The sequence below is a fragment of the Acanthisitta chloris genome, unplaced genomic scaffold (assembly GCF_000695815.1).
Source record: "Acanthisitta chloris isolate BGI_N310 unplaced genomic scaffold, ASM69581v1 scaffold23330, whole genome shotgun sequence".
NCBI lineage: Eukaryota > Metazoa > Chordata > Aves > Passeriformes > Acanthisittidae > Acanthisitta > Acanthisitta chloris.
Window position 1 is genome coordinate 52,351 of NW_008652536.1, and position 15,694 is coordinate 68,044.

Consider the following 15,694-nt stretch of genomic DNA (forward strand, 5'->3'; position numbering starts at 1 on the left):
AATTTTGCTTTCAGTCAGGTGGCTTTGAGCTGTGGCCTTGCCAGTGTGTTAGAGTTAATGTGAGCCACAAACAACTCACAATGTTTGCCAGCTGTGTGGGAACATTTACATGTTATTTATGTACTTGGTTACCCAAAATTAGTAATTCTGAAACTTAGAGGTGTGTGCAGGGGGGAGAGGGAGAGTGATGAAATATGAGCATTCATTAAGGTTGGCCAAAACTATTGTCCAGTTTAGAAAATAACTGGATGATTTGCCCCAGCATATCCCCGGCTATGATGTGCAACACAGCCACCATAATTCCAAGCAGTATTTGTCCTGATGTAGGTTAATCACCTCTGGGGCTGATGGAGCTGTGATACCTGATTCTTGTGTGACGAAAGCCTCACTAAGTCTCTCCTGTGGTTGTTGTTGCAGTGACTGGTGCCAGCTTCTTTGTGTTCAGTGGAGCTTTAAAATCCTCTTCAGGCTACCTTGCCAAATCCAGTATCGTGGAAGGTAAGAACTGAGCTGCTTGTTTAAATACACTTCTTCCCTCTTACCACAGCTCTGCAGTTAGCAGGGCTCTGCTGCTATGCCTTGGGCCTGGGAATCAGGCTGCTGCTCAGCTTATCCTACTTTTTAGCAAAATCCCATCTCCTTTAATGAGGGGAACTTGTGCAGATGCTGTAAAACATGGTCACAAGACAGTGAGGGTAAGATATGAAGTACCTGGCCTGGGAGCCTGTGCTGGGTTTACTGGTTTGGGTTGAACAAGGAAATCATGAGCCTAAGGAATATGGAATGTGTAATCCACCAGCCAGGAGAGAAAGCCCTGCTAAACTTCCTCTGCTACCAAACAGCTCTGCAGTATGGAAGAGTATGAATGTGCCTTGTTTATGTGCTTGTCTTTGGGCACATGGGAATGTGACAGGTTGAGATTGCTGAGCTGATGCCTCTGATGTGGCTTTTCTTTCACTAGGTGTTGTATCACAGCAATAGCTGCTGATGGTGTGTGCTGGGCTGGAAGCTGTTAGTGCTTGTCAGCTGAGCTGCACAGCTGTGCAGTCACCACTGTGACAGTGTACACAGGAGAGGTTTAGGAGTGCTCTTCACCGTTTGTGAGTCAGTTCACACAGTGCTGCTGGTGAGCAGGAGCTTGAGAGCTCACAGCTGGGAGTGTGCAGCCGCGGGTGGGACAGGCAGCTGTGCACTGTCAGGCAGTGCATGTAGGTCATTGTGCCATTTCCTGTGTCTGAATTGGGGGTTTAGTGTCAGACAGAGGTACAGGTGGATTCAGTCTGTACATGGGGGAAACGTTTCATTCTGAAGCTATTTCTGGAGTAATTTAGATGGAGCCAAAGTGGCCCTTGGGGACATGGGTTAGTGGTGAACATGGGGTGCTGGGTTAGTGGTTGGACTGGGTGATCATAAAGGTCTTTCAGTGATTCTATGAATTAAAACTGTATCTTTTACCACTGTCAGGCAAGCACTGACTTTTCAAACACTCTGTCACTGCTGGAGTGCTGCTTCCAGTGCCAACAGATTGACAGCTGAATGGGGGGATTATGTGGGGTTTCTGAGGGTTGCACAGAGCAGGTGTCAAGTTCTGAGGCAAACTGGCATGGCCACTGCTGTAGCTGATTTAACCTGGGAGCTGCCGTTCCCCTACTGCTGTGCTCCCCTAGTCTGCACTCAGCTAGGGGAGCACAGAAATGGCCTTATGTAGCATTGCTGCCCATTACTCTTAGAAGGAACATTTAACTTTTCTGTTGCAAAAAAGGGAAGGATTTTTTTTTCTAATAGGCTGTTTGATGTGGCTTATCTTGGTTTCTGAGGATTTCTTGGTTCCCCAGATGGAGTGATGGTCCAGATAACTGCTGAGAACATGGACTCTTTGAGGCAGGCCTTGAGAGAGATGAAAGACTTCACCATCACTTGTGGCAAAGTAGATGCTGAAGACCCTCAGGAACACGTTCATATTCAGTGGGTAGAAGATGACAAAAACTTCAGTAAGGGGTGAGTAGAGGAGCAATCACTTGACACTGAATGGTGACTGGAGTTGTTAAGTTTGAATTGATCTTATAAGGCACATGAGTCTTCAAATCAATAGAAGCAGAAACTTGTAAACCCCATCCTGAGTGATGAGATGCAATTAATTGTGATGAAAACCCAATTGAGATACCAGAGCTTTGGGGCATCAATTTAGAAAATTGCCAATGCTATGGATTTTTTGGCATTGCCAATATCCAGTTATTTGAAACCACTCATCTGTCTCCAGCACTCAGTGCTGAACCCTGCACAGTGTGCTCACTTTGCTCTCTTGGTGCTTAGTTTGCATTAAGTAGTGCTGGAAATAAAATTGCTGAGTATCAACAGTATCTTTGGACACTTTATAGTTAAGCCAAAAGAAAGGTGAATTTGGCAGCCTTTGTATTTATGGCAGTAAAGTGCTGTTGTGGTGGATTCAGTGTTTAAGGATTCAGCACCTAGAAGGGAGGATATTTCTGTCATTTCAGGCTCTCCAGGTCAGCCTTAGGTTCTGTAATCAAATCCTGGGCATGCAAGTAGTGTTTCAGGTATTGCTGGCCTGGGCTCAGGCTACAAGAGAGTAACACTCCAATCTGTATGAAACATCTCGTTACTGTGTTAGCACCTTACAGGAGCTCAGCTCTGGAGTGAAGCTTTGTTGAAAACCTGCAGAAAGGTCCTTCCTGCACCTGGTTTGTGCTGTTACCCCGTCCGGAGGCAGCAGAGGAGCTACTCTCTGATTCTGTTGTAGTTCTTTTCTGCAGTGGGCTCTGTCCAGGCCACGTCTCACCCTTCTCCCTCCCTTTTGCAGTGTTGTGAGCCCTATTGATGGCAAATCGATGGAATCTATAACCAGTGTGAAGATATTCCATGGCTCAGAGTACAAGGCCAATGGGAAGGTCATTCGATGGACAGAGGTGAGTCCCTCCCACCCAGCTGCAGGGCAGCCAACACGTGGCTGTTTTGGGCCTGCTCACCCTACTCACCAACATGAAAGCAGCAAATGCTTCAGGACACACCTTGTGCTGCCTTATTTCCTGCAGAATGAAACATCCCACCAAGTGATGCTCTTCTCACATAGGGGTGGTGTTCCCTGTGTTACCCACAGGCACAGCTGGCTTCATCTGCACCTGTCTTAAAACCTGCCTTTTTACACAGAGACAAAGCTTAATAAGTGGGTTTTTTAAAATGCTGTTTTGAGCCACCTTGTCTAAGCTGTTGTAAGTGAAAATCAAAGTGCTGTGGCATGAATCGCTCACGGGAACTGCTTGCATGGCTGATGGGGCCTGTGACTCTGCCAGCACATAAATGCTGAGGTAAAAAATATATCTTCAAGTATTTTACTTCACATGGCCAGGAGGATCCAAGTTCCTCACTCTGCAGCTTTGTCACCTGTGTGTCCCTTTTTCCCTGGTCAGTTGGGCTTGAGCCCAGCAGTGATAAGTTCAGTGACAACAGCAGCACAGATCTTAAGGCTTCTACTAAAATATAATTTTTCTGACATTAACAGCTGTTTAAAACCAGGTTTTTTTACTAAAACGATGTGCAATAGATAGTGAATTCCCATAGTGAGTTTTTTTACCAGATTGAGAGGTGCCTGAGGACAGAAACATTTAACTCTTTCTTCTGAAGATCTTTATTTTTCCCCCATAAGGTGCCATTGTCTTCAGGGGCTTTTGCTTCCCTGGGCAGCTGCTCTTTATGTCTTCATTTGTGAAAGTTTTAAATGGCATCTCAGTAATCTGAACTTCCTGGAGGAGCCAAGGGTTATGTCCTGTGCTAACTCTTCCCTTCAGGTGTTTTTTCTGGAAAATGATGAGCAACACAACGGTCTGAGTGACCCAGCAGATCACAGCAGGCTGACTGAAAACGTGGCCAAGGCTTTCTGTCTGGCTCTGTGTCCTCATCTGAAGTTGCTGAAAGAAGACGGAATGACCAAGCTGGGGCTGCGTGTGACACTGGACTCTGATCAAGTAAGTCTTGAATGGGGTTTGGTTTCACTGTGGGGGGAGTTGTTCCCATGTTCAGGCCCCAGAAAGGGAATCCAACAGTCTAACCCGGAGAATGTTGAAGAAGAACCAGTATCAGATGCTAATGGGGTGGTGGTGGCTGTTGTTTGGTGTTCTGGGACATCTGTTAGAACTGGAAATCCAATGCCTGGTAACACAGGCTTGACCCCCCTCATATGGCAAGAGCAGCACCTGCTCTGTGCTCAGAGAAGACTCTAAATTGACATTTTCACCAGCAATTAAAAACAGGAGCGTATATTAAACATGTTCTTGTGTGAGCGTAACCCACTGCTCACAAGCTGCCTGTTCTCACACTGCATAGGAGGCTGAGAAACAGAAGGAGTGTTCCCTGGGAAGCTGTAGAGCCCCAGCTCCGAGCAGGCAGGACAGCTGCTAGCCTGGCAGTGCCATGGGCTTAGTGTCACCCAACTCCTAAATACTGTGTGGCTTAATCTGCTAATGCTGGATGTGCATCTTGCTGTGATCAGCAGTAGAAAGAAGAGGCTCCTTTTGCCCAGGCAGCCACTGGGAACAAAGAGAAGCACTGAAGCAAGTGGCAAAGCTGCTTTAGTGTCTGATAGATCTGGTTGGAGCACCTGACATCCCCAGGCAGAGACCACAGCTCCTCCTGCCTTGCTGCCCGCTGACAGCCTCTCTAAGTCTCAGAGTCTCTGTAAAACCTGCTCTCACTTTGTATTTTTTAGGTTGGTTATCAAGCTGGGAGCAATGGACAGCCACTGCCCTCTCAATACATGAATGACCTGGACAGTGCCTTAGTTCCAGTGATTCATGGAGGGGCCTGTCAGTTGAGTGAGGGGCCAGTCATAATGGAGCTCATCTTTTATATTCTGGAAAACATCTCATAAGAGGACTTCATTTTCTGTTCAGACCTGTTCCAGCAGCAGTTGTATCTGAATCATTTGCACTTTAAAACTGGAAAATTAAGCTTTTGTTAACACTATTGGGGGAAGGGGGGGAGGGGGGAGGGACTGTTGTTCCATAATTCTAAATCTTCTATGCATTGTCAACAACCAGAGGATCAGGGCAGCTTCTATACTACAACATGGCTATGCTATCCTTGCAGCTAATACACTTCTGTTACTGTTTAGAGAAATGCTCATGTTTAAAGACTTACAGTCATGTACTCTCGATGCTCAAACGGGTGCAAAGATCACTGGGGCGTAAATAAAAAGTGAAACTCCAATCTTGTACTGTTTGTAGATGGACATGTAAGAAACAATCGAGACCTCCATGCTGACCTCATCCTGCTGCCATGTGTGGGTAATTCTGTAGACATTCAAAAGTAACGTTTACATTATTTTGACCAGATTATTGGTTGAAATACATTTGGAGAAGCCCTTGAGAGATACGGAAGGATTCCCTAGCCATAACTCTGTGTGTATGTGTGTCCAAAGGAGCAGAAGGGCAGGCATCTCCCTGAGAGCACTGTTCTGGGAACTGCAGTTCTGTGTGTGTAATAGGCTAGTTTACTTTTTTCCTCCATTTACCATAACCATCCCTCACCTCGGCAGTTTCTGTAATCCCCTAGAACTCCTCTGCTGTTCTGTACTTTGTTTACAAATCTGTATGAAGCAGAGGAAATACTAGCCCTAAAGTGCAGTTATATCTTGTTCCTGTTCCCCAGTAGGTCCTGCTTGTTCAAGGCAAGTACCACCCAGGGCAGCTCTGTCCTCTCCTCGCTGTGTGCTGTAGTGTAATGCAGTGTCATGTAGCCCAGGGCAGCTCACACTTCATCTCAGCAGCACATGTCAAAGCTTACCTGTGGTCAAAGTATCAAGTGGCTGTTTCTGCATGTTCTGCTGAAAAAGGCTTTGTGCTCAGTTCTGAACACGTGCACTTGGCCCAGTGCTCTCAGCCTCACCTGAGAGGGCTTTGTTAAGGAAAGCAGCTGCTCACTTCTGCCAGGGCACTGTGAAGCTGGAATGGAGCATCAGTCAAGAGGAAATGTGGTTCTGTGTTCTTACTGTCTCCATGGAAAGCTGCTTAACCAGGGGAAAGAGCAGGAGAAGGGGTTTGATTTGGTTTGTTTAGCCATAGCCATGCAAAGCAGCTGTTTTGAGTCCCACCCAGGAGGGAGGTGAAGGTTTCTCCTCCTGTCTGCATAGGTAATTAAACTGGGAAGAGAGGTGCTGATTTATGGTGTCTCAGACATTGCCTCATCCCCACTCACCATCCATTCTGGGGATGCAGCAGGGCCTGGTTTGGTTGTGCTGTCACACTAATGTCCTTCCAAAGAGCCAGGGAAGTGCACGAGGGTCTAGCTTTAAACAAACCACCACCACTGGCTGGGCAAGGGAGAGGTACCTGTGCACAGAGTGATGCACGTTATGTAAAGGCAGTGTCTGCACAGAGTGCATTTGGGAATAAATGGCTACTGCTGTTTGGAAAAAGCGAAGTCTGACAAATCCAATACTGCAAATTCCAGCTGGCCCCACCCAGCCCCTGGAGAAGGGAGGCCAGGGAGCTGGGGCCAACTCCAGAAACAAGAGCTGGCCAGCAAGAGGTAGCACACACTACTGCACTTGAAAGGGCGTTACATCCAAGTGAACCCTTACCTCTGGCATTGGGGAAAAGGTGGCTTGGCTTAATGCAGCCCAGCTGGACTGCGGTCACTTGGATCCCCCTCTGCACGCTGTTTTTGCACACTTTGGGACACAGCACAGCACTACACGGTGTGGGCACCACTCAGCATCTGGAAGAGCATTCCATAAACCTGGTAATAATCTTCCTCCTAGAGCCTGCACTCCAGCTTTGCCACAGCAGCAGCTTTCCAGTTACTTTAGTTGCATTGTTATGCTTAATAATGCAGTAAAAGAGGTGAAAAATGTTTATCTCATCTTCCCTTTGCCCCAGAAGTCTTTTAGGTTTGGATTATGTTTGTGCAAAACACTATCAACTGGTGACTGACATGTTTGCTTCAACCATAGCCTTTTAAATGACCTTAATTACCATGTTGTTAAGAAATGAGTACTTGTTTAGAAAAAAATTGTACTTTTAAAATTCAGTTAGTTAACACTGCAAAAAACTGCATATTATATTTTTATTTTCAACATGTAGTTTTGTATATTAAATTTATTGAAATTAAAAACTAAACACTGTATTGTCTTCATCTGCTCAGGAAGACAGAGGCAGCACTGCCTGGCCTGTCTGTACTCTGTTCTGTCTCCCAGCCTTCCCTACCAGAGCACTCAGCTCACAGGCACATCCTCCCCTCGGAGATCCCTGGTTTCTGTTAGCTCACAGACATTTAAAAACACAAACAGATTTAGTACCATTTTTTTGTATGCTGCTGATCCAAAGCATTCCTGAAAATAAGTCATGATCCAGTTTTCCACATGACAATGAGTGACTATTTTCCCCATCACCTGGAAGAATTGTAAAAGCCTATTTTTGTAAAAATACAAGGACCGTTTGGGAAGCAGCGGAGTCAAGTGAACTTCTCTTTTTTTCTTCTTTTTGTAAATTAACCCCCCAACAAAATAAAGAACGAAGGCACAGCACCTTCTGCGCTGAACAAGCAGTGCAGCAAGCATGGCACACACTTGGGAGCCAGAACAAAAATGTAGGTCTGGAAACTCCTGCTGCTAAAGAGCCTCTGGGCCCTTTCCTTCCCGAAGGAACAGCCCAGCAGACCCACGGTGGAAGGGTGTGCAGAGGAGGGACTCACACCCACACATTGCTGCCTGAGCCCTCTCTCCTCTGTTTTAGGAAACAAAACCAGAGCCCAACCCAAACAGGCCTGGGGAGGAGAGAACAGAAAAAGCAGTAGCAAACTGTGCACTGAACCCACGTGGCTGCTCCAACACCTGGAAAAATGAATCCTGCTCAAGGTCTTACCTGTGACCTGAACAAAAAGCTCTCACACTGCCTCGGAATTTTGAAGAGGCTACACCACTTCCCACACCCCTCTGCATAGTTAGTGTGACATTCATCCTGGTGCTACATTAGTAGTCCTCCGTTAAGGCAATTCTGTATTTTGTGCAGACTAGTAGCAGCCCCTGCAGCAGTGCATTCCCAGAGCCTCCGTTTGCCTCCAAGTTATTAATAAGCTCTATGGCTGTTACCAAAATAGACATTAGGTTCAGTAGTGCATTCGTTTAACATCTTTGGTGCTTGCAGCTAGCAGCATCTCTCTGTGTTCTTCAGCCCACCTCTTCCAACGGATCTGGGGAAAACACCACCACAAAAAACCCATCACCATGACTTGCTGCAGAACGTCACAGACGTTCGCAATTCAAGGTCACGTTACACGTAAAATGCTGACATGAAGGTTCTGGATGGTCAACTAGAAAAATCAATGGAGCAAAATTATGAGGCTCTAGTGATGGAAAGTGCTTTGGCACAAGGCCAAGTTGTTACTTCAGGTTCAGGCAAACACATCTCTCAGCCTGACTGATGCTCACAGGACCTTGGTGACCTCCTCAGCAGGGAGATCACTAAAACAGTCCCTTTGGTGCCCAAATTCAGAAGCATGTGCTGAAATGAGGCCTCAATCTGTAAAGTCTAACATCATTTGGAAGTAAAGCTGTGGCACACAGGTGATACTACCCTGAAGCTGCCATTTATAAATGCAAAACCATGTGCTAAGGAAGAGGGAACACAAGAGGTGTCAGGAGCTCAAGCAAAGGAAGATGGATTACTTATTTTATCCATCATCTGTTCTCCAGCAGAAGAGATGAGGTTTGTTCCATGCTGTATACCAGGTTATGTTCCAGGACAGCAAACAGCTGCTCAGGAGGGATCAGTGTGGCCATACCCTGCCCACAGCACCCCAGGGCTGAAGTGCACTGAAGGGAGACCTGACTGGCCCGAGGGAGGAAGCAGCTTCTCCCTGGGTTTGTAAGGACCAGCTGTGTGAGACCAGAGAACACAGTCAAGCAGACTTTGATGTGACCAACAAATGCCCTTCTCTAGCTTCTGGTAGGGGAAGAAGAGACCTTGCACAAACCACTCTCCCTCCCAAAAAGGACTCATCGATCTTATTTTCTAAGCATTCTTCTGTGTTAAGATGATACTGGAAGCTCTCCCTGTATTTCAAGGGACTGAAAGAGCATCTTTGAGATACAAACTAATCAGAGATTCTGTAACCTCATTTCTGAAATTATGTCAACTCCCCACCACAGATGTGAAGGGGACTGATATCAAAGCCAGAGCTATGCAATTAGGTCAATGGCAGCAAGAGACATTATTCGAGCAGAGTTTATCTGTAGCCCTGTCAGGTTCTGGCCAGGCCATCATTAGACACAGTGTTCATACCTCAGACAGAACTAATGTTCAAGGACCAGCCAGTTTTCTGTAACTGTTTGAAGATCTTGACCACTGAGAGGCTCCCTGAGTCTCACTTTTACCTCCAGTTTCCCTCCAGTGGGCTTTCTGCCATCAAAGATCTGAAAGAACCACAAAAAGAAGAGCAGTTAGTGCACATGTGACTATAATGTCAAAGTGTAGTGACTCAGGCAACCTTGACTGTGTTTGCTCATGATGCAAAGATGACAGAGATCACCTGCAGGTGACCGCAGTGCTGGGAGGTGTCACAGCCACATGCTTCCTTGGATTTGTAATTCAGCAGGGCAGGTCCCCCCACAACCCAGGCAAGTTACCTAACTCATCCCATACAAAACTCAACTGTATACACAAAATTATGCGATCCAATTATTCATTTCCCTTTTGTGTTTAAATACTAAGCAGAAGAACACACCTCACCCTGGAAACATACCTCAATGATCTGTCTAACTTCACATTCTGTTTCCAGCTTCTCCAGCTTCAAGTGTGCCGTCCCCACGTGCTTGTCACTCCTGAAAAAGGATCTGTTCCAAAGAAACCTTCCTTAGCTGAATGGGCAAGGTTTGTCAGAACATGACAGAGAAAACAAGCAAGAGCTCATCACTATATATTTGCCCCATCACCCCATTGGGGAGAGCTGGACAAGACATGCTAGAGGCAAACCCTGAACAGATGAGACCACAAAGCACAAAAGAAGAGAGTACTCATTTGTTAGTTACTCTCTTGCAACCGAATTAAAGATGAGGACAGTAGTGAAGAAAACCAACTGACTAAACTAGCACCTGGAGTGGCAGCAGCTGCTGGCCCTGCACAGAGTGGCAGGGAAGCAGTGTCCAGCAGCCAGGACAGTGATCCTCTGCAATGGAACAGGCTGAAGGGCTTCCCAAGGAAGCTGAATCCCTCAGCAAAACAAACATTTCACAGGCACCTGCTGGTTTTGGCAAACTACTTATTAGGAAAAAGTCACATGAATCATTCAGTTTCATCTTGATAAATCAAAACACTCAGTTTCAACAAGTAAGAACATTTCATTTCTGCTATTGTTTAGATTCACCTTCAGTGGTTTTAAGTCAAAAAACTATCATTTTAGAATTTCCAGTCTGATGAAATTAAACACAGAAGCATTTTTATTCTGTGAGAAAAAAATCAATTTTCCCCTGCTACAGTCACTTCTGTTTAACAGTTTAATCAGCAAGAAATCCATCTTTACCTTAACAGAGACAGGTGGTACAACCCTTATCCAGACAAACTCCTCCCAAAGGCAACAGCTAAGAGTAAACACACTAATTCCACAGATGTGTTCAGCGCAAAGGACAGGATTTCTTTGCCTGCATCCAAGCATCTTCAAAAGGTCTGACACACAAGTAAACTCTACGGAGTCTGAAGGTGGGAAGGACAACTGCCCATGCCTACCATGTTTTAGACAGGAAATCTTCCAAGAATTCAGAAGGTTCCCTTTTTATGCCATTCTCTTTAGGAAAAAACCACTAGCAACCAAACCAAACATATAACCCCCCAAAACATTCTACCCTTCTTCCTATGATCATTAAGAGATATTAAGATATTATCAAGCAAGACCTGACATATGCAATGGAAACTCCAAAGATTGTTTTATGAAGCTTCCTGATCACATCTGTGGTGACAACAGGAGGTTGAGACTATCAGGGAGACTACAGTAGACACACAAAATCATGTAGAAAAGTTCAGAACTGATTAGCTCACATGACAGAGCATTTCCTTTACTTCCCAAGCACCCTAAAATGAAGGAGGATTACATAATTATACTGCAGTGTGTTGGGCACTTTGCTCAAACTTAGAGGATCAGCAGTTCTCCCTGAATTTTTTTAAGCATTTTTCCATTTTATAATTCAAGAGACAATAAAGACTGGCTCAGCCCTGATCAGTTCCAGGGGGTTTGAAGCGAAGAATGAGAACTTGCTCTAGGCCATGGCTTCAGAAACAGCTCTGGGGAAATCTCCTTTTATCTTCAGAAGCTTTTAGGAGAAGTTCAAGGAGAGACTTTTCCTTTGGAAAAATACATTGCTGGGTTTTCACTTGAAAGTGCTTTTAAAGTGAAGTTTAATATATATGACCTGAAACAAGTCTCTTTTGCTCACTGAGAGGAAATAATTCTTGGGAGATGGTCAAAGAGCTATCACAGACCCCAAAACTACAACGTCTACAAGCATTTCTCAAGGTAGTATTCATCTGTGGTCTTAAGAAAAAGACAGGGAGCAGCCAGCCTTCAGAAAAGAGCCTGGATCACTTCACCCTCTGCTTTCTCCTGAGGAGTTGGCTGGGGAAAGGGGATTAAAGAAAAACCATTTTACACAAATGCTAACACTTGACAGCTCTATCCAAAAGAGCTAAGAGGTGGGACCTTGAACACAGCAGTGGAGCAGTCAGGATTGACAAAAAGAGTAAGAAAGTCAGCTTTTGCTTCAACAGAGATGCAAACAGATGACCTGGAGTAAAGAATGAGACTTGAGTTCAGGAATTAAAACATCTACAGCTTGACAACCATCTCAGAGCCTACAGATGATTTCTGCATGGCCCAGTAATAGGAACAAAGAATAGCACAAAGAGCCACTGAGACAAAATCAGGTTATCTAACATCCCATCCAAGACATGGATCACAAGTGATCCAGGGATTAGGGAATACAGGCCACTCTGATTTTGGATAATCAGTAGTGAGCCCAGACACAGAACTATTCCCCTGAATGTTATCAGTTGTTAACATCCATCTCGTCATCTTGCTCTGGGATGAGGGGAGCCTGTCTCTCTCCAGGCAGTCTAACAACTTGCTAGCAGAGCTTGGGAAATACTGCAAGATCCAAGGAACAAATGTTAAGTACAAAACCGTAACACTAGTTGTGCCATCATCTGTCATTTGCGTTCCTGCTGCTCGTGTTTTGCTGCTGCTTGTACTTTGATACTCTACAAAGTTTTCCCAGAGAACATTTACATTTTCTAGTCCTGATGACTAAAACCAAACTGGCTAAGAATCAAAACATTTTGAAGTAAATCATTGCCTTCTCAGTCCTATCAATTCCTCTTAACACTAACCCTCAATGATTTGCCAGTTTTGAATCCACTGAACTGGTGCCTTGTTTCAACCCCACAGGGGAAGCTACAGAGCTTGGGCACATTTTGAAAGGTCTCAGACATAAGAACCAGACAACTCTTTATTTCTTCCTGAAAGATTGTGCTTTGTACATTTCAGCTCCAATGCTCCTTTCAACTGTTACAAGAGAAGCAGTGAGGGGAGCAAACAGTGGACTTACCCTTTATGGAATACTTCGAATTTAATTCCTTTGGAGCGAATCGCTCGTCGGAAGCCTCTGTGATTCCTGTTGATGTTCAGCTTAAACAGCTGGTTATATTCTACAGTTGAGACAAAGAAAAGTGCAAGAAAGCTGTGAAAGCCAAACTATGTGCAGTGCTGTATTCCATGTACCCACTCAGACCCCTTCTGTCTCCAGTTTGGCCCATTTGAGAGACACTTCACACCCACACACACTCCTCTTCAGGGGGGTGTTTTAGGCATCACCAAGGTATGTTCCTGTGCCCTGTCCTCTGTTCCCCTACGGTACAGGGACAGAAACCAAACTGCAGAAACACCAAGTCATCATGAGGTGGTGACAGCATGTTACCAGAGAGCCCAAACTGGAGAATTTAGGTCTTTCAGCAAGTAAACAGTGTCTGTGACTAAGAAAAAAAAGGTACAAAATAAGGAAAAAGCACAGGAAGGTTGGAGTAACTGGGAAGGAGTGTTTGGCTAAAGTAATTAATACTGTTCTAACACCACTTTCATTAATGTGCGGGGCAAGAACTATGCCACAGGGCACCTTTTTATCAGAAAGTCTCAAGATTGTACAACTAATGCTCAAAGACTTATCTGCTCTGCTACCCAGGAACAATCACCTCTACCTGCCAGCCTGGGAACCCTAAGCACTGCAGCTAGGGCTGCTCAGCAAGTGCAGATCAAGTTACTGGAAGACCTGGAGCACAGCTCTCAGCTCAGTTTCAGGACTTCTAATAGAAAATACATGCAAACTCAAAAGACAGGTATCTATATGTACCTCTTTTGAGATAAAATCACAACCAGTCATTTGGCTACTGAATTCAAGGCTGGTTTGGTATCAGATGGCTGCTTACTGCAAGAACTGAAAAAGATAATGCAGCAATAAACCCAACTCAGTGCAAGATGATTCATTCTAAAATGCACAGTGAGTCTAATGCCTGAACTCAATGGCTAGGGTCAGAGGGGTATTTTTCAAAAAGATACAAAGGAAGCATTTTGGTTGGTTTCAAGACACAATGTCTTAAAAATCAGCTCTTTCTGCAACGATGTTTTGTCAGGTTTGGAAACATTATCTGATTAGCAAACATCATGACAGAGTTTGTAATCTCACAGGACACTAAACCTGACTGGAAAAGAACTGATCCATGGAGATATTAAAATTAGTAATTTATCTTATTTACCAAAGGAAATGTATTTATCTGGCTCATGTCCAAGCAGGGTTGACAGCAGCAGCTGGAGCATGACTGGTGACTCCATGATTTCACCAACTCATAACACAGTAACTACCACCAATGTTGGGATGAGGGTGAAGAAGTTACCAATGCAGTTGGACTTCACCCTACAACAAACCCTTCTGTAAGAAGGACATAAAAAGGTGGTGGGAGTCCCTCTGGCCTGATTCACAGTATGAGACTAGCCTGTACTCTCCAGGGATTCCCAAATTGCAATGCTTTTCCCTCTGCCCCAGAAAAATGTACTAACCTGGAGAATTGTTGTTGTTAATTACAGGTGTTTTACTCTTTTGAGGTTGCTCCTGTTAAAAGAGAGAAAGACATTGCATGAAGCCATCAGATGCTGTTTCAAAAGAGAGAGTAGTGACCCTTTTTATTACCAGACCAATTTTATGCCTGTACAAGAAACATGAGGTTTCAGGAGGTTATCTAAATGATAAGAAGAGTCATGGTACATTCAAGACTAAAATACCTGGATTTCACTGTGGTAACGAGCATAATACTAGAGAGAGAATAAGCCAAAACATTCCATTACATATCAGAGCCACAGATAAGCTACATGGTCACAGTCAATCCAATCATCATAAAGTTACTGACTGTGGCTGTTAAACTACAAGATAAATTGTGCACGTTCCAAGACACAGTAATCCTGTTCCCCCTGCATTAGTCGGAATAATAAGCTACAGAAGAAATTCATCACAAATCATTCAGGGAATTGCCCTACTATTATTTTGCCTGACAATCAATCTGCCACCAAAATGAATTAACTTTTAACCTAAAGCAGAGTACAAACTAAATCTCTGGGGACTGAACAAGGACAATGTGACCTAATTATTGCAGCTGCTTTGCAAAACTGACTCCAGCTATGAAGGAGAAAGGTGGTGTACACACATTTGAATGTTGGTTAAGCAGCAGAGATCTGGATTTTCTTTAAACAAAGGAAAATAGATTAAAAGCAACTATGCTGATTCTCACTCCTTCCCCAGAAAATTACTCACACAGACCAGCTCTGCTTTCAGGCACCCCAATGGGGCAACTCCTTCATGAAGGCCTCATGTAACTCAAACCTGAACACAAACCTGGTCTGACCATCACCAATTCCCCACAGGTCACTGAATGTGTTTCAGTGGAATTACTGCAAAATTTATCAGGAGGTAAAAATCTAGGCTCTGCACTCTCCCAGGGCTAAGCATTAGTCCTGTAAGAGCAAGGTGTGGTTGTGCCCTGCACAGAAAGCAGCAGTGGCCCCAGCACTTGTACTACTAGCAAGACTAGTCAGCCCTCTTCAGAAGCCCTTCTAGCTCTAAGGTTTGAGCTAGATGCTGCTTTTAAAGGTGAGAGGAAGATGTCAGGGACTTGCACAGAAGGAGCAATATATGTATGTATACATTTTTATATATATACACATGTATAGATGCACATACACTTAAGTATTAGTAAGGACAGAAAACTTGTGTGGCCCAAGTTTTTCTCCAGATACACACATAGATATTTGCTAATTAAATCACCAGGAGCCACTTGCATTTATTCATGACAAAGATTAACCCTTCTGATCCATTTCTGTAAAAGACACTCCAAAGCAATGCCTTTAAAAGCTTGTTTTATTAATGGAATGGGACTCAGAGGGAGATCAGACCTAAAGTGGTTCCTCAGCCCTGTAACAACTTGTGCTTGGTTGAAGCTACCAGTGTGTTTGCACCCCTGAAAGAAATCACAGAAGCACAGAGACATACAGTGTTAAGGGGTTGGAATGGACCTTACAGCTCATCCAGTCCCAACCCCCTGCCCTGGGCAGGGACACCTCCCACCAGAGCAGGTTGCTCAAGGCTTCATCC

At 44.7% G+C, this 15,694-nt stretch overlaps 2 protein-coding genes across 2 annotated transcripts in view; one reads left to right on the plus strand and one right to left on the minus strand.

Moving 5' to 3' along the window:
• Positions 1-5,201, plus strand: part of LOC103805088 (zinc finger FYVE domain-containing protein 9-like) — a 36,801-nt gene extending 31,600 nt beyond the window's left edge. Inside the window, 5 exon segments of the mRNA XM_009077726.1 lie at positions 418-498; positions 1,836-1,998; positions 2,822-2,927; positions 3,807-3,983; positions 4,724-5,201. Coding sequence (XP_009075974.1) covers positions 418-498; positions 1,836-1,998; positions 2,822-2,927; positions 3,807-3,983; positions 4,724-4,885 — 689 coding nt within the window. The 3' untranslated portion in view covers positions 4,886-5,201.
• A 2,854-nt stretch (positions 5,202-8,055) lies between these two features.
• Positions 8,056-15,694, minus strand: part of CC2D1B (coiled-coil and C2 domain containing 1B) — a 29,355-nt gene continuing 21,716 nt past the window's right edge. The window contains exons 20-24 of the mRNA XM_009077736.1: positions 14,110-14,161; positions 12,608-12,707; positions 9,757-9,847; positions 9,297-9,427; positions 8,056-8,205 (exon numbers count right to left, since the gene is read on the minus strand). Of these exons, the coding sequence (XP_009075984.1) occupies positions 9,308-9,427; positions 9,757-9,847; positions 12,608-12,707; positions 14,110-14,161 (363 nt within the window). The 3' untranslated portion in view covers positions 8,056-8,205; positions 9,297-9,307. The remainder of the gene's footprint in view (positions 8,206-9,296; positions 9,428-9,756; positions 9,848-12,607; positions 12,708-14,109; positions 14,162-15,694) is intronic.